General features: G+C 42.8%; 1 protein-coding gene across 2 annotated transcripts in view; it reads right to left on the reverse strand.

Annotated features, from left to right (window-relative positions):
* Positions 1–19,003, reverse strand: part of EPB41L4A (erythrocyte membrane protein band 4.1 like 4A) — a 201,948-nt gene that overhangs the window by 26,824 nt on the left and 156,121 nt on the right. For both annotated transcript variants that reach the window (XM_039544525.1, XM_039544524.1), the window contains exons 14-18: positions 15,718–15,808; positions 12,891–12,974; positions 9,035–9,148; positions 6,359–6,406; positions 1,635–1,712 (exon numbers count right to left, since the gene is read on the reverse strand). In XM_039544525.1, coding sequence (XP_039400459.1) covers positions 1,635–1,712; positions 6,359–6,406; positions 9,035–9,148; positions 12,891–12,974; positions 15,718–15,808 — 415 coding nt within the window. The remainder of the gene's footprint in view (positions 1–1,634; positions 1,713–6,358; positions 6,407–9,034; positions 9,149–12,890; positions 12,975–15,717; positions 15,809–19,003) is intronic.

The raw sequence follows: 19,003 nt of genomic DNA on the forward strand, positions 1-19,003 counted from the left end.
ACAGAAGCAGGTATTAAAATTCAGCCTACCATTTCTTGTTTCTCTAGGCTGTACTTTAAAAAAAATGGATAAAAATATTTGATGCCCAACACCTTAAAACATCCCTTACTACTCAGAATGCACCAGCCACAACCAAGTAATCAGTGTACAGATTTGACTGGAGCCAACAAATATTTGACTGGAGCCAACAAATATTTGGGTTCAAGATAGTGATGGGAAAGTTGAACTAAGTTTTCTTTTAGAAGAGATTGCAGTAAGAAGAAATGGAAATGGGGTCATTCAGATCTAAGAACATGATTCCATTCCCTTCCACAGAGACATTGCTGACAATGTGCTGGAGTAATGACATCCTCTTGACACACTCTTTTCTTTTACAAATAGACTTTGTACTTTGAATGGTAGAGTGGGTTGTTTCCCTTCAATTTCAATCACATTTTGAGATGCTGACAATTCACAAGTATATGTGAATGTCATACACGGCACTGCCAGAGATTACAGGCATCAATAGTCATTAAAACAGTTCATTTTTTCATCACATGATACATGTGATTTCATTTTACAAATAGACTTTGTACTTTGAATGGTAGAGTGGGTTGTTTCCCTTCAATTTCAATCACATTTTGAGATGCTGACAATTCACAAGTATATGTGAATGTCATACACGGCACTGCCAGAGATTACAGGCATCAATAGTCATTAAAACAGTTCATTTTTTCATCACATGATACATCCCCTCAGGCATGGCAAGTAACCCATGTAATTAAAATAGTGGCATTAACAGAAGCAGGTATTAAAATTCAGCCTACCATTTCTTGTTTCTCTAGGCTGTACTTTAAAAAAAATGGATAAAAATATTTGATGCCCAACACCTTAAAACATCCCTTACTACTCAGAATGCACCAGCCACAACCAAGTAATCAGTGTACAGATTTGACTGGAGCCAACAAATATTTGACTGGAGCCAACAAATATTTGGGTTCAAGATAGTGATGGGAAAGTTGAACTAAGTTTTCTTTTAGAAGAGATTGCAGTAAGAAGAAATGGAAATGGGGTCATTCAGATCTAAGAACATGATTCCATTCCCTTCCACAGAGACATTGCTGACAATGTGCTGGAGTAATGACATCCTCTTGACACACTCTTTTCTTTTACAAATAGACTTTGTACTTTGAATGGTAGAGTGGGTTGTTTCCCTTCAATTTCAATCACATTTTGAGATGCTGACAATTCACAAGTATATGTGAATGTCATACACGGCACTGCCAGAGATTACAGGCATCAATAGTCATTAAAACAGTTCATTTTTTCATCACATGATACATTAAAAAAGCAAATCTGTTGTAAACTTCTTCATGTAATTGATTGCATGATGCATTAATAATGAATTCTTCCAAATGACCAGCATGGGGACTAGCACTGATTGAATACACATATGTATATGTGCTTCTCTAATTAAATTACTTATATGCAAATTTGAGCTTTAAGTTGCCACATTGTGTCTCAGTGACATTGTATAAAACTAGAGCAAGTTAATATAGTCTATAGAAAGATCAGCAGAAAAGCAGAACTGTTACAGAAATATTAACAATCTATTTGTGTTTTGCACTTCAATGCCTGCTGTAATTAAAGTTAACCTGTTTCTCTTCTTCCGATGCTCCCGGTTAGAATTTTCTGACTCACTACCACTGCTGGTATTACAACGAGATCGTGACCTGGGGAGTGAAACAGTAAGAACAAGTTATCAATATTAACAAGTTCACTCTCAATATTAACTATGTAACATTTTGCAATTAATACTTTATAAATTAAAGAAATTGTGTTCATTTGTTTCCTATTATTAGAATGTCCATAATACTGTAAAGTTCTGTACAAGACTATGAACAATATCCAACAAGAAGGAAGTAGGAAATAGCAGAGATGCAGGGAGAACATAAAACGTTGTCTACACTTGAAAGTGATTTCAGAGTATGTTTTTGTGTGTTAATAATCAGAAACAATGGTTTTGAAAGCAGATGTCCACACTGCTGTGTTTTCTGGGCTTTAGCTAATTCCATTTTGGACCACTGAGTCCACACAGTACTGCATTTCTTCAAAATAAGTGCACAGCCTTCAGGATGGGCATCCCACTGTGTAGTCACAGAATCAAAGAAATGTGGGGCTGGAGGTGACCTCAAGAGGTCATCTAGTCCAGAGCCTCCTGTGCTAAGGCAGGACCAAGTAAACCTAGACCATCCCTGATAGGTCTTTGTCTAACCTGACAGGGATTCCACAACCTCCCTTGGTAACCTATTCCAGCGCTTATTTACCTTTACAGTTAGAAAGATATCTATCCTACGTTTCCCTTACTTCAGATTAAGCCTATTTACTTCTTGTCCTACCATCAGTGGACATGGAAAATTGATCACTTCACTCTTTATAGCAGCCCTTAACATATTTGAAGAGTGTTGTCAGGTCCCCCTCCTACCCCCCGTCTTCTTTTCTCAAGACTAAACATGCCCAGTTTTTTAAATCTTTCCTCATAGGTCAGGTTTTCTAAACCTTCTATCATTTTTCTTGCTCTCCCATGGACTCTCTCCAATTTGTCCACATCTTTCCTAAAGTGCCCAGAACTGGACCCACTACTCCAGCCGAGGGCTCACCACTGATAAGTAGAGTGGAACAATTACCTCCCATATCTTACATACAATACTCCTTTTAATACATCACAGAATGATATTAGCCTTTTTCACAACTGCATTACATTTTTGATTCATATTGAATTTATGATCTGCTATAACCCCTAGATCCTTTTCAGCAGTGCTACCACCTAGCCAGTTATTCCCAATTTTGTAGCTGTGCATTTAATTTTTCTTCCCTATGACTCCCTACTTTGCACTAGTCTTTATTGAATTTCATATTGTTGATTTCAGACAAATTCTCTGATTTGTCAAGGTCCTTTTGAATTCTAGTCCTGTCCTCCAAAGAGCTTGGAACCCCTCCCAGTTTGGTGTCATTAGCAAATTTTATAAGCATATTCTCTACTCCATTATCCAAATCATTAATGAAACTGTAATAGTCCGAGGTAGGGGCCGTGCCGTCTCAGGGGCCGTCGGGAGCCAGGCCGCCTCACTACACGGCCCTATCAGTCTCCGGGTTCTGAAGGGTTTTTGGGGTTCTGCCCCTCAAGCAGGGGCAGAACAGAAGGCACACAGTTCCTGCTATGAGTCCCAGCCCTCAGTCAGGGCGGGACAGCAGACACTAGGTCTAGGCTCCGGTCCTGGCAGCCGGAGCTGAGCAGTTACAGAGTCAGTAAGCCCCAAGCCCTAGGTCAGGGCGGGGCAGCACACCAGAATCCAGGGAGCTCAGATCCCACTACAGGGCTGAGCAGCAGTCTACGTCTGTAAAGCCCAAGCCCTAGCTCAGGGCGGGGCAGCAACACAGCAGTTCTAGCTCAGACCCTCAGGCAGGGGCTGAGCACACAAAGTCACTAGTTTAAGCCCAAGCCCTCAGTCAGGGCGGGGCAGCAACACAGCAGTTCTAGCTCAGCTCCTCACAGCAGGGCTGAGCAACAATGGTCAGTAAGCCCCAGCCCTAGGTCAGGGTGGAGCAACAACCAATAGTCCCAGGGGCTCAGGTCCTTGTCTCAGGAGCTGAGCAACAATAATAGTCTTAGGAAGCCCAGGCCCTTAATCAGGGCGGGGCAATACACAATAGTTCAAGGCTCAGGTCCTTGTAGCAGGAGCTGAGTATCAATAACAGTTCAGGGCTCAGGTCCTTGCATCAGGAGCTGAGTAATAACAATAGTTCAGTAATCCCCAGCCCTAGGTCAGGGTGGAGCAACAACCAATAGTCCCAGGGGCTCAGGTCCTTGTAACAGGAACTGAGCTGTGGCAGCAGTTCAAGAAGCCCAGGTAAGTGCAGGCTTCTCTGCCTGAAAGCTGGTAGGAGGGGGAGGCTGCCACCCGTGAGTGGGGTGGCAGGGGGACACAGGCCCACCCACTCCTCTGTGTCCCAGCCCGGGGCCCTAACAGCGGCGTGGATCCGCTGCAGTCAGTGGGGATCCTGGCCGCAATACACTGACATGGGCACGTCAGTGCCCTCAGCCGGACAGGGTTCGGCTACCCCCAGGCTGCATTCCATCTCCCCCTCCTCGGGTACCTGCTCGTCGCTGGGCTCGGCAGCGGGGTCCCATACCATGGGCTCCTCGGTGCGCTGAAAGCGGTCTAAGTCGGGCTGCTCCTCTGGACTTGGGTCACAGGAACGCTCGGGCAGCTCCTCGGGGTACCGGGCTCGGGGCAGGCTCGGCCAGTCCACCTCGGGGTACCTGGCTCGAGGGAGGCTTGGTCTGTCCGCGTCCGGGTACCTTGCTTGAGGGAGGCTTGGTCCGTCCGCGTCCGGGTACCTTGCCCTGGGCAGGCTCGGCCAGTCAGGAGCCTGAACAGGAGCATCCGTCCTCTCCGGCCGCTGGGCTCTAACTGAGGGTTGAGGCCGGGCTTTTATACTTCCTGTCCCGCCCCTTGACTTCCGGGGGGCGGGAACAGGCGGCGGTGGCTCCGCCCACTGAGGTGGCTCCGCCCACTGAGGTGGCTGTTCTGGTTCCTCTCTCTCAGGGGCCGTCGGGAGCCAGGCCGCCTCACTACAGAAACTATTGAATGTTCTCCTGCTAGGCTCTAGGCATTCTGAGCTTCTTCTCGCTGCACGTTGTGGGACATCTACCAGAACCCACTACAATTCTGGCACTTTGGGTCAAACCAAAGATTTTCGATTATTCCTCTCCTTTCATTCCTGGGTTTTTGAGAGTTGCACGATTTTCAAACTGGTATGAAGCAGCAAGGAGGAAAGACTGCTGAGCACTGTGATTTTGACAGTCAGTATATGAACAGGCTGATCCACATGTACTGGCAGTTTGGAAGCAAGATGGTTTTGGTTGCCTTGAGACAGGTGTCACGATGATGCAGGCAATATGGGTACATGAGAAGGAAACCGAGTAGTCACTTTTGCATGAACTTTTCTTAGAGTGGCTTCTCTCTGTGAGCCACTGCTTCTGGACTCTGCCAATTAGCACCTTCCTTGCTTATCAAGCCTTTCACAGGCCACTTGGATAGGAGAAAGGAGCTGTTTAACTATACCCTGAGCTTGCTGCATTTTGTACCACCTCTGAGACAGCAAGCAAGAGAGCCCTCACCAAAAGGTGGGAAGAAAAGGTGGAGAGATTTTCTGGATGTTATGAGCAGCCAGAGAAATGAACTTTATTGAATGATGCAACTGGTCAAGGACACAGGGTCAATGATGTGTTGTGCTCCAATTTTGAGGCTAGGCTGTTATACCTTTGTGTAAGGATTTCATGCTGCTCTCTGCAAAAGATCTTTGAAAATTTCAACCAATTTCATGACATTTTTAAGAATAAAAGTATGGCCAGACTGGGTCAGACCAATGTGGCCATCTAGCCCAGTATCCTGTCTTTCAACAGTGGCCAGTGCCAGATGCTTCAGAAGGAATGAACAGAATGGCAATTATCGAGTGATCCATTCCCTCTCATCCAGTCCCAGCTTCTGGCAGTCAGAAGTTTAGAGACACCCTGAGCATGGGGTTGCGTCCCTGACCATTTTGGCTAATAGCCATTGCTGTGTGAATTTACCATGAGCTGGATCGCACAGGGGTGCATCTGGCTCCCACCAGCATTTAAACAGTGGGGTGACAGCCATTCTAGATGACCCCAGAACAGTAGACAGCACACAGGTAAACAGGCTGACCCAGGTGTGCAGCAAAGTAAAGTGGGATTGCAGTGGGGGGTGAAACAGTTGAATTGAAATGGGGATGTGTTCACACCTAACTTCTTGTGAGAAAACTCATCCTGAATGTTGGTAAACTTGCTTCCAACGTGAGTTAATTACAGTAGGTTGAGACACCAGATAATTCTAAACAAAAACATGTGTGTGGAAGCAATGCATTTTATCCTGAAAACCTCAAGTTGATCCAAAATAACTTTCAAGTGCAGACAAGGCCTTAGTAAACTTTAACCAGGCAGCATAGAACGGTAGGGTAACTTCCAGTGAGTTTTGCCGTGGTGAGTCTACAAGCAGTAACTGAGGTCGTATTATGAAGCTTTTCAGCAGACAAAGGATACTTATCCAATTTTACATGGGTGGGATTCAACACATTGTTAAATGATCCAGTGAAAAAAATTAATACAAAGCTCTAAATGTAGCAATTAGACAGTTTTGTGCTATTGTAGGTTATTAAAGTATTGTAATTAAAGAACACTGTGTATACTACCATTTTGTTGTTTGTATTAGAATGTAAATCATCCCTACTGAGACATAAATACAAAATTCTCCAATATTCTCTTTCCAACCTCTCCTTGTCAAATAATATTTACCTTCTCCTTTGCTTTAGATCTGAATCTTCACCACTGTTCTGGGCTTTCCTATGGCATAAAGATAATTAAGGAAGCTTTGATGAAACATCTATAGGCCTCTTGAAGTCTAATATTAATAGGCACTCACCTTCCCTTCAGATAGAAAATAGTTGATGCTTGTAAAGTGCTTGAAGGATCAAAGTATTCTTATACCATTTTAAAAACTACCATATGCACACGGAACACTGTGAGTTATTTGTGAGATCTGAAATTCATTTTCTAAAGAGTACTGAAGGACTTTAAAAAACTTAGAATGAATTAAGTGGAGTTTTCAAATAAACAGAAGGAAAAAACAGTCTGATCAGGTTGTGATTCTACTGAGTTTAACAGTGTTCTTTAAAAGTGGCCCGAAAAAGATTTTTCATTGATCTTGTGCCCACTTCTGCTTCTGTATGATGTATAAAAAAGGGATTAAGGGCTGATTTTTTTCTCTCTTTGTTTTTTTACATTAGAAATATGAAGAATGTCAAGTTTGGTTCTCCCTGGTTTATTTGGAGGACCTCCTAGGGGAACCAGGAATATATATTCTGATTTCTCGCACCTTAACTAATGAGGAGATATGGTGTTCAATCTTCAACAAGGAAGTTTCTTTTCCAAAAGTCACTGAAGTTAACCAGGGCAATTGGGGCCAGATACTCATGTGAATCAGTGAAGCTGATGGAGCTAAGCTGATCTACATCTGCTGAGGATCAAGTCTGAAGGTTATAAGCAACTGACAAAAGATCCTTTCCCCTCCCAATTATTGTGATATCAGTTTTACTAGTTCTCCAATCTTCAGAGAACCTTTCAAAGTAGACAAGTCCTGAATTTTTAAGTATTTAGAAAATAACAAAAACTTTTAGGTCTTCTTTACACATTAATATAAAGCAAAATATTGACACATTTTTTCTTTTTCCCCCTTGAACTTTGCAGGTCATCTTTATCTATGCACAGATGGATTGCTACAGTTCCCTCTAAAGTCAATGACAAAGGTCTCGCATTGACTTCAGTGGGAGCAGGGTAGAGCTCTGCAAGTTAGCCAAAAGAGTTCATTCAGTGTAGTAAAGTCTGATTTTTTTCTAGTAAACAGCACACAAGCACAACAATTATTCTGTTATAAGGCAGATGAAAAAACAAAGAGCACTAATGAAATTCAAGACTCAGCAGGATATAATTGGGTTAGCACCTGTCAGTGTCCACAAGCTCATGTATGAGATAAGACTTTGAAAAACATTTCTATAATGCTGTGGCCCAAGAGAAAATGTGTTATTGGCATGACCACCTATCAGTATTGTAGATATTGCAGATGCTTGTCCCAGGTAATACATGTTACACATCTCAAAAAGATCTCTTATTGCATGGCACACAAGTGTTATACTTTTCATGACATACGGTATTATACATTGCACATCTAAATTTCCTTTTTTTTAACTGACCCCAGTGAGCATTCTGATGGCTAAAATTGAACTGAATCAGAATACTGGTCTCAGGAAAATAAAATACATTCCAAGTAAGACTTACAAGCACCAGATACCCAGCAGGTGGAAATCAACATAATCCAATGATTTCAATAGAGCTATGCTGGTTTATACCAGTTGAGGATCTGGTCCACAGGCTCTAGTATGAGACTATCAGACAGATTTAATGGGAGAGATCCTCACCACAGCTCACCCATTCATGCAGAATAAAAGGGCTGCAGCAGCATAAATGGCCCTAAAAACCCCATAATCCAACTGGGAGAGAATTCCCTCACCTGCAGGGCTGGTCTATGAGGACTCCTTTGCAAGCCCTGATGTCAGAGGCATGCTGAGGACAGTGCTCAGGTTATCTGGGGCAGGGCTGCAGCACACAGCACTCTGGAGATTCCAGGAAGTGCTATGGCTGACATAACTAAGATGACCCTGGAGACCTATTGAAAGTATGCCGGGGGTCTCCCCAGCACTCAACGCAGCCTAGGATTGCACCTGCAAAGGGAGGTTGAATTACATTAGCCCCAGTTCTTCCTGGATTGCAAGATCAGGGCTTTGTCTGTAACTGGTGCAGCACAGAATCTCCCCCCATATTGTTTTATTGTATTTGTCTAAGCTACTAAGATGTCTGCATAATTAAAGGAACGTACCAAATAGTTCACAGCTCTGTTTTTGCAGACATACTGTCCAGTGTTCTGAGAGTCACCAAAGGCCATATTGAAGAGCGTTTCCTTAATGGCTTCACCAGATTAGTCTTTTTGTTGAAAACAATAGTGCAATACTGATATTCTTTATAAAATCACATTGTCAAACAAGCGGCCTCCCCTCTCTGCTCCACATAGCGCGCAGCAGCAACTGGGATGAGCACACACGGGCAGATCTTTCAAATCCCCAAACCAGCTGGCACCAGCAACCACAGCAGGCAAAGGGGTTAACTCAAGGCCTTCCAGCCTCCCACCTCTCCCATTGGACTCAGAAGGATTTGTCTGGGTCCCGGGGGCCACACTTTCCTCCTTCCACATAAGGAGCAGTAATTCTGGACTTTTTGTTCACTCATTGATTATTGGTGCAACGTCTCTTCTCTGACACAGCTCTGGATTAAGGAGCCTTTACTGAGCCAAAGCAAGGAGAATCGCAAAAGAAGACTTCTGTTGAAAGCAGAAGTTAATATAACTCTCCACATTCTTACCTTCTTCTAGCCTGTTGCCCAGATTCATTTTCACTGCCACCTGATGGGTTCCGTCGTCGAGAGTAAGGAAATTTTGGTGATTTATTGCGGTCATTGGGAGAATTATACAGTCCACTAGAATTAAACAGCAAGAGTAAACAATTGACCTCAAAAATATCAGAAGATTTAGATGCCCCAGCCTCATTGTACAGAAATACTGCGCAGGCACATACTTCAGTTTTTAAAAACAGCTGTAATGGCCATGTTAAGAAGTAGTACATTTCTCTATACTGAATGGAGTGTAGATAGGATTTGGTCAAGCTGAGGTTGAGGATGTTACTGTTTTTCAGAAATAAATATATTACACTGAATCTTGAAAACAAGGGACAATTACACAGAACCCTTCAGAGAGTGATATTACAGAGCACTGCCACTGATTCAGTAGTTCTGAGCAGCCACAAAGAAGAACAGACCCATCCATTATTTCTGGCATAGGAAGATTTTTTTTTAATAAAGCACTGTTGTAGCTGAGAGCTAAACTTTCAAATACACATTTTATTTATAATGCTAGTGAAAACAGGAGACTAATCCATACTATAATTTACATACGTAGGGACCTTAGCCCCCTCTCCCAATGTCCACATAACTTAAATTAACATAAAACATCCAATTAATGTAAATGGGAGTTACGAGCCCATAACACAGATGCTCTAAAGAATAGCCCTTGTTTTGAAACTAAAAAGGGTTCCAAAGACTTTGTGCACTGAAATAAAAATGTCAGCAATCGCATCTATAAATATTAAAAACAAATATTCTATGGAACCAAACAACATGAACCTAACATATTTTCTTCATTGCAGTTAACCAAAGCTCTCACTCAGGTTTTAGCTCTCCACACTATACCATCCACACAAAAAAAACCTTTTATATGAGTCTAGAGATGCTTTGACCACAGCTTGTTTTGAACACAGAGGTATAGGTCAGAGCTCAGCTCTACTTTAACTTGGGCTGGAATATGCTCACTTTGCAGTGTGGCTGCAGACTGTACCCAGGTTACAGAACTCAAGTGCTGAGAGTCCTCCAATGCCTTTCCACAATTCCTCCAGGGTTGTATTTTCCTGCCCTTCTACCTACTCCCTTACTCTACGCCTGCCAGAAGTCACCGCACAGTTTATATACACCAGTCTGGCATTTATGCCCCACATTCCATGAGACCTGCTCCATTTCTGCACAGCACTCAGACAGCACTAGAACAGAGAGGCCATCCAGGAAATCCTCAACCCAGTGTGTTGCTGGCTGGTCAGAGGCTCACACTAAAGGACTGTTGGACCTCTGGTGTGTGGTCAGTAAGGTCCACAGTTTGTCCCCAAAATCAACATATCTGTGAGACCATCTCCAAGAGACTGGCAGAGGTGAGGATTCATCAAATGGGAATACAGTGCAGGAAAAGTATCAAAAACTTGAAGAGTGCACATTGCAAGGCAAGAGACTCCAACGGCAAGTCTGGCATCTCACCAACAACCCACCCCAACTACAAGGAATACCATCAACTTGTTCCTGGACTGATATGGCCTCTTCATCTGCATGTCCTGGCACTGAAGGGTCAGCACAAGCTCCTCACGCAGCTCCACACAGATAGCCTTCCTCATATGTAGGGAAGACCCAATGCTGGTCATCCCAGGTCTGCATGATGATGTAGTCCCACCATTCAGTGCTTGTGGTCTTGCTCTAGAACCATCAGTCATGATAGGGGGATTCATAGCAACTAAATCCTGAATCAGCTGTGCCTACTGCATCATATCTGAATGCAGCCTGCCTGATCTCAGCAAGACACATTGTTGCCTTCTCAGGGTGACAAGCCACTGCCAAAATGCTCTCCACCACATTTCATGTCCTGCACTGGCCAGCTGTTCCCGAAATAAGAGTTTCATTAATGCCAACAGCTGGAACAGGTCATGGTCCTGAGCTGGACCCATGCCTTGCTACTTGTTGGAACGGAGGCCATGGACAGCAATGTGGAGCACACCAAGCTGGAAGTGCTTCAGTTTACTGACTTGGTGGGCTAAGACTACTTTCGCAGAGGGGCCTAAGAGGGACAGACAAGTTCTCCCACAATATACTGCAAAACAGTTCATACAGCTGCACAGCACTAAGAACCATGGACTATTCCCCCAGAAATCCTAGTGCCTAACCTGGGTCAGTGCAACACCAATGTGGACACAGCTACATGGTACAACTTGAGCGTGGCTTTGCGGCATGGATGCTCACACTTGGGCTTGGCTAACTCGGGTTCCCAGACCAGGTAAACTGCACTGAAGATGTACCCAGCCACAGAGACCACTTCTCCTGTCACTGAAATGCAGCTATTTCTGGGATGAAGTACAATAATGCTTCAACTGTGCATAATAACTTTACACAATGTTTTGGTGCTGGAAGTAAAAAAGAATCCAGTATCCAGCTGATAATGCAGGGGAAACGTAGAATTAATTACCCACATTGGGAATTTGATCAGTGACAGTTAAAGTTCTCATGCTTGCGAAAAGTGCCAAGTGATATTTAATGAAAACATATGCTCAATTCTTCAGCTTATCGCTTAGGCTGAACGGCTGCACCCCCGGTAGCCTAGTGCTCATAATCCTATGATGGCGCACATTGATTCAGTTCTAACTCAGGGGTGAACAACATCTGAACTATTGAATTATCAAAACCACTTTGCAGGCCCCCTGAGTTTTCCTTGGAGGTCTCCCATCCAAGCAATGACCCAGTCTGATGCTCTGACTGGATCACAGCACAGGTTAATTAATTTACAATATGGTAATTCCCCACAAATACTCTTTGTATGAAAATATTTAAGCAAAAGATCATGTATATGACAGCATATGTACACTCTGGCCACAATGTCAGGTAGAAGGCAAAACAAGTGCTTCCAAAACCCCAGTGAGTGTATATTTCATTATGACAGAGTGGTTTATTGCTCTTACAGTAAGTAGCTCCACAATCTTTTTGGATGAGATATGTTAAACTAAGGTCCTAACTTGATCCACTGAAGATCACTAGGTATTTTTCACAAGAAAAATGATGGTAATACCATGTATTCTGCCCAAAATCCAGTTTGGGTGTTACATTCTGCCTTCCTAAATGCCCTCTGGGGGTTCAGTTATCTTCTTCTTCTTCATTCCCTGCCATAAATGGTTGTTTTAGAGCATTACTCTGCTCAGTTAAAGAGCTGTACTTCATCGCAGAGGTGACTGCATTTCAATGGTGGAAATTCTTTACTAGAGACCATGAAAAACGGCATATGAAGCCAAGTGCTTTGGGATGGAAAGAGCTACATAATTTCAAGATTATCATCATTTGGCTGCTAAAATATCAAACTTGCATCTTCCCAAAAGGATAATTTTAACACGAAAGCAGCAACACTGCAGTTGGATAACATTTCCTCTCTCAAAGGTCACAAAATCATTTTTAATGTCAATTTACCATGAATGTAATAATATACTAAATGTGTCAGCTGGATTAAGCATAATGCTTATTTCTTCTGCAAAAGTGTAATTTGCTACCAGGATATTACTTTTGTACTCTGATTTACATTACTGAAAAATAAATACATGCACTTTGTACTTCTAGCAACAGAATACTTATCAATTGTTTCATTCTTTCCCTGAAAGGGCACTGATCAGAACAAGCCATGATGGCATCCAGAATGTACTGAGGGACTTATGCAGAAATGCCAGGTAACATGCTACACGAACAAGTCTGGCTTCTGGAATGCGTGATATATGTTCGCTCTGACCTTGCTACTCATGAATGTATTACATCACCACTCTTGCACCATCAACCAAGCAAAATCTTTGCCATTGCATGATGTTTACCTTACCTCTGGGGGCCATTTTCCTCCCATGGTGCACTTATTTTACTTCTTTGGGTTTCTGGACTATTTTCACTTTTTGCCTTTTTAAAGCTAAGGAAAAATACATATAAATATAAAAACCATGACAATGATAATTTAAAAACACTTTCTTTTGCCCATGAACTCATTAATGCTCATTCTAGGAACATGCAGGTCTGAGGGCTTGTCTACATTTACTGGGGGATTGATGCATGGTGATTGATGCATCGGCGGTCAATTTGGCAGGTCTAGTGAAGACCCGCTAAATCGACCACAGATCGCTCTCCTGTCGACTCCTGTACTCCACCTGAACAAGAAGCGCAAGGGGAGTCGACGGGAGAACGTCTCCCGTGGACATAGCATAGTGTGGACCCCGCGGTAAGTAGATATAAAGTATGCTGACTTCAGCTACGTTATTTACCTAACTGAAGTTGCGTAACTTAGATTGATCTCACCCCGTAGTGTAGACAAGACCTGAGAAAACCCACTTTTCAGGCATAAAGCTGTTGGCCCTCCATCCTGAAGAATTCTTCACAGAAACATCAGCTCTGGAAGTTGGAAAGAGCACCAGCGAATTAGCTCTGCAATATAATTTCTGACTAACTCCGGAAAAAAATGTTCCGAGGCAGTCAGGGATAGGACAGTGGACTCACAAGTAGTCATCAGTGAGCATGTGACTGAACTTCTACACTACCTATGGAGGAGAAGCCATCAATATGTTCTAAAACAGTGGCTCTCAAACTTTCCAGACTACTGTACCCTTTTCAGGAGTCTAATTTGTCTTGCTTACCCCAAATATAAATGCTACAGACATTTCCAAAGTACAAACCACCAACAGAGGCTTCTAGAAAGGTTTAGAGAGACACAAGCCAGCATTTTTCACTGTAAGGGTAAAGTTAGTAACCTCCCTGACAGGGAGTTATTAAGAAAACTTGGATACTTAATTTGTTAATCTACTTTTAACCTCAGCCTTCTGTTACTCCAGGTTGTTGAGTTAATCATTTAATTCTCATATAGTGTAAAAACTGAAAAGCTACCAACAAGGCAGCAGAAAAAGACAGAAATAAAATGGGGTCACTTCAGAAGGTGAATCATATTTTTCTTAATATTGCACCCATTTGGCTGTCAATTCAGATGTATGCAAAGAATCTATTCCCAACCCCAACTCACTTCAGTTGGTGCAAATGAACCTGATAAATAGGCCCTGTCCTGTACTGGGGGAACCGCCGCGTCCCCACTCCTTTTTTTGGTGTGTGTGCATAGTATTACAATTACACAATGAGGTGATAATTAGAATGAAGACACAATTTTAAATGCATGTCCAACACAGCTTTAAAAAAAGAGAAAGAGGAATAATCCCGGGTGCTGAATTAACGGTATTAGAATTCTAAGCCATTTCTCATTCAGAGCAGACATACATTTTACAGCTAGAGTGCTAGAGCATGGCAGCTCTTCAGATACTGGCATTATCTTCAGGAATGCAGTTGCAAAAGGGATTGAGCTCATTCAGTATCTTTGAAAAAGTTAGCACTGGAATTTCATGAGAGATTACTGGTTTTTTCCTGGTTTATCTTGAATGTATACCATTTATGCATAGGTGAGCAGCTATCTATTTCAGCAGTGAATGAGATGCTAAGCTATGAAGATTCAGCTCAGAGGAGTTGATAAAAGATGCCTTGTAAGCATTCTTAGGGTGTATTACTAGAATGAAGTGGGATGGAGTACCAAACTGTAAATGCCTCACAGAGGAAGTATGCTGTCTGGACCCCATGTTTAGTAGAGGTAGAAAATATTTTTCAAATGCTGATACAGATACAAAGAAAAATCAAGGAATTTTGTTATTTAACTGTCATGATAGAGAAACTTCTCTCTTAATATCTTCTCTAAAAGTGGAACAAGTCTCTATACAGACAAGTACCTACAATACACAAGATATGCAGTCTGCAAGGAATAGCAGATATACTCTGAAGTTGTTGTAACCAGTTATTTTAATTTAAAACGATTAACACCGTTTAAAAACATACATTAATGGGAATCTGCTGCAGAATATTTTAGACTTTCAATTTTGTCATGTTTAGGTGTTCAGGTTCAGGTTTTCTTTCCCTCTTAAGTATAACTGTTAACTGGAGAAGTATATTTCTGTTCTGAAAATGAAAGAAAATTGACCACTATATTCAATGGAGTGTTGCTGATTTACACCAGCTCATGATCTGGCCCAAAAGATTCTTAAACTTTGGTCAATATTATGCCTGGCCTTACCAGTGTCTGCAGCACAGCAGAATGGGTGGTGGCTGCAAGGACTGACAGCAGTGCCAGATTTCCCAAAGTGGGCAGTTTGAGTGGGATGGGGCCATGCCCACCTGTTCTTCTGCCTCACACCAGAAAGAAGAACTGGCCCTGAACAGAGGTGGACAGTAGGAACACATGCTGTGCCCTTTCAGAGGACTTCTCAGACTCCATTCTTCCTCTGCATTCTTGGATGCACTGATCCTTCCTTCTGAAGCTCCCATTGGGGCTGTGGACCTTCACCCTAACCCCAACCCAGGAAATGTCTTTCATGCCATAATCTGGTGGGTTTTTTTGTTTAAATCAAGACTGGATGTCTTTCTAAACAATACACTCTTGTGCAGCCGGAAGATAAGGCCTTGATACAAGAATTACTGGGTGAAATTCTATGGCATGAGTTGGGCAGAAGGTCCTTCCTGGCCTTAAAAATTTACTAATACTTAATATACTTCTTTTTCTATCCAAAACTTTATGGGAGCTCTTCATTAGTAAGCCAAGATTAAACCTTTTTTGGTCTCACTACACTTACCTTTTTACTGGGGAAGGTGCAATAATTTTAGTGGTTCCTTCTTTTTCCACATTTTCCATATTTGCTGTAACCTGATTTATGCTTTTGGATCCTGGGGGAAAAACAAAACCCCAAACCAACTTTTAGTGGCTCTCCTACATATTTTGGCTACTTTGCAGAACTTTACACAATCCTATTGAATGTACCGCGGTATTGTGAAATACAAAAACATACAATTGCTATCTTATTGGTTCCCAGACTGTGGTCCATGAAGCACGTGCCAGCAGTCCCAGGGGATAAACTGGTTAAAAGATACTAGCTCCTTAATCTTATTTCTAGCTGCACTGCATTAAAAGAAAGTTAAAAATATATTAAATACTTTCTTAATATTACCTTTCCACATAAGCAATTGCTGCAGTTCCCATAGGAATATTATGCAGCTACAAACAGGAGATGGTTTGCCCAACTATGAATAGGAGGGGAGGTGTCTGGGAGACTACATCTTTATTTAGATGTAGTCCATATTACAAAAGAAACGGTAATCCATGATGTAATAACTGTGTGAAAAGAGGTCACTGAAATAATAATACAGCACAATGGATGGATCTTTTTAAAGGAAAATCTCTCAAATTGATCATTTAACATTGTTTGATGCTTGGATAATTTACCTGTATAACATTCATTATTACAACAGAATTTTGCTAATTTACGCTTCTGACCGGAGAACAGCTATAAATTAATGAACTTGTGAATTGACAAGTAAATGGACAAACACAATAAACAATCAAAATAATGCTCATGAAACTTTGTCTTTTGTTCATTTATTTTGTCAGTTGTAGTTTAGTTTTAGAGGTGTGGATTAGCTAGATTTTTACCGTATTAGTTATTTATTGGTGCTGACAATTCACTCAACATGTAAAATGACACAATCCCCGCCCCCAGGAATTTAGGGCCCAATGTTGATCTGTGGGGGAGTAAGCCATATAAGGGACTGGGCACTCTGAGTTGCACTCACAGAGTTTGTTTGCTATTTTTCTGTTTGAGGAAGCACAGGCTGTTGGTCCCAAACCTCCCCACCAACCCCCCATACTTGTGGATCACAGGGGATCAGCCAGAGACACGGGGCATATGTATAGAGGACACTTGGCAACAGTTTATTCCCAATAATCTGCCAGGTTCCCTCCCTATTTTGGTTCCATCCACCCCAGATCTATAGGCAGGGGCGGCTCTACCTTTTTGGCCGCCCCAAGCAGTCATGCACGGGAGGCGCCCCGGAGCCACGGGAGCAGCGGACCTCCCGCGGGCATGACTGCAGAGGGACCGCTGGTCCCGCGTGGCTCGGCTGGACCTCCCGCGGCTGCGGACGGTTCGCGGGTCCGGCGGCTCCGCTTGAGCTGCCGCAGTCATGCCTGCGGGAGGTCCAGCCAAGCCGCGGGACGAGCGCCCCCTCCGCAGTCATGCCTGCGGCAGGTCCAGTCGTCCCGGGGCTCCGGTGGACCTCCCACAGGCATGACTGCGGCAGGTCCGCCAGCCCAGCCTGCCACCCCCCCCCGGCTGCAGGGGACGGGCCGCTCCTCGGCTCGCAGCGGCAGGATGAGCTGGGGCCCCAGCCTTTTGTCGCCCCCTAGATTTTGCCGCCCTAGGCACCAGCTTGTTTTGCTGGTGCCTAGAGCCGCCCCTGTCTGTAGGGCTGAAATCTTCTGTGGAATCGATGTAGAGGCTTCCACAGAATGGGAGGAAAATGCAGCACTCCCTCCTTCCATGCCCCCCCCGTTCCGGAATCCAAGGAAACAGGTTCATGCATTTATGCTTTGAGAAGCATAGAGACCTTAAACTCAGATTTATTCACACACAACACACTAGGCTAAGACAGTTAAGCTCAAAGTAGTATAAAAATGTTACGCTGTATATAAATTTCCACATTTCAAAATCATTAAAGGAAAAACTATTTAACCTAGTACATCCTGCAGGTTTGTTACCACCATCAAGATTTGTTTGTTTTGGTCACACTGCCTTTTTGGCTTCCACACTGTGCAATATATATTCACATTTCTGATGCCTTGTTTCTTCTGTGGAACTACCAAGGAAAACATTATTTTGAATATTGAGTAAATATCTAACAGAGTAAAGTATATGGGTGCTAGTAAAATTATCTCAAGACTTTAAAAAAATGGATAGCATTTAGATATTGTAATATTACAATGCAAGATATTTGCAGCTAGTTAAGAAATTGCTGGACCTCTGGTATACCCTGTAGGATTCATCGTTTTTACCTGAGCCATGGTATTAGCATTGTACTAAAAATAATCTGGGTGAGACTTCTGTGTCTGTCCTCTGTACACAGGCTTTATAAAATAACATTCCCTTCAACTCACTCTCTCTCTTTCCATCTCAATGACAATTTTAGTCACCTCCTACAAAGCTTATCTTCAAAACTGTTCTCGACTCCTGAGACAGAGTACACAAACCACTTTGTAAATCAGTTCTGGATAGAACTCTTGTATTGTACATCAAAGATAATGTAAGATTTCAATTTAAAATTCTTCACACTGCTACAGATTGATTGACATCTATGAAACTACAGGTCTGTCACATCTTACATGCTTTTAACATGCACGATTTCAGCTTTATGCGGTTGGCAAAAACAAAAACAAAACAAAAAAAAGAGAAAAATAACAATTTTAATACTGTAACTGTAGTGCGGGCGATTCCGCCCGCCATTCAACTCAATGTAATTTTGACTATATGCGGTTTTCGCTTTACGCGCTAACCGCGGAACGGAACCCCCGCGTAAGATGAGACTCGCCTGTACTCATAAGGAAACACTAAGTTTTGTGTTTGGAAGGAACAGCTTTTATAATGTTATGGTATGAAATAATAGCTTTTTTCAGAGTTATAATAACTAGAAATAATGTTTAAAATTTAGTGAGGGCTTATTTGTGCCTTGTAAGCACACCCCACATTAAAGGTCAATGCAGAGAAAAGCCACCACAGAGGTAGCAGTGAAAGGAATTCAGCCTCCTAGAGCTCCTGGGTGTACAAAGGCTAAGCATCCAACCCCTTCTGGGCTGCAGTTTACTATTTTCCATGTGACTTTGCTGCCCGGTGAATATGGGAGATGGAGCCAAGGCCCTTTCTCCTCCTCCGATCCTCTGTCTCCCCCAGTGAAGTAAGGAGAGAGCCGTCCTTGCATTTCTCTGAGGGCAAAGATTGTGATTCTGTCTGCCCTTTACTCTGGTCACACAAGCATAAGGATTAGGCAGACTCATGCCCTAAATAGTGAAATATTGAACAGGTACCATTTACT

Source organism: Mauremys reevesii, linkage group 6 (genome assembly GCF_016161935.1).
Source record: "Mauremys reevesii isolate NIE-2019 linkage group 6, ASM1616193v1, whole genome shotgun sequence".
NCBI lineage: Eukaryota > Metazoa > Chordata > Testudines > Geoemydidae > Mauremys > Mauremys reevesii.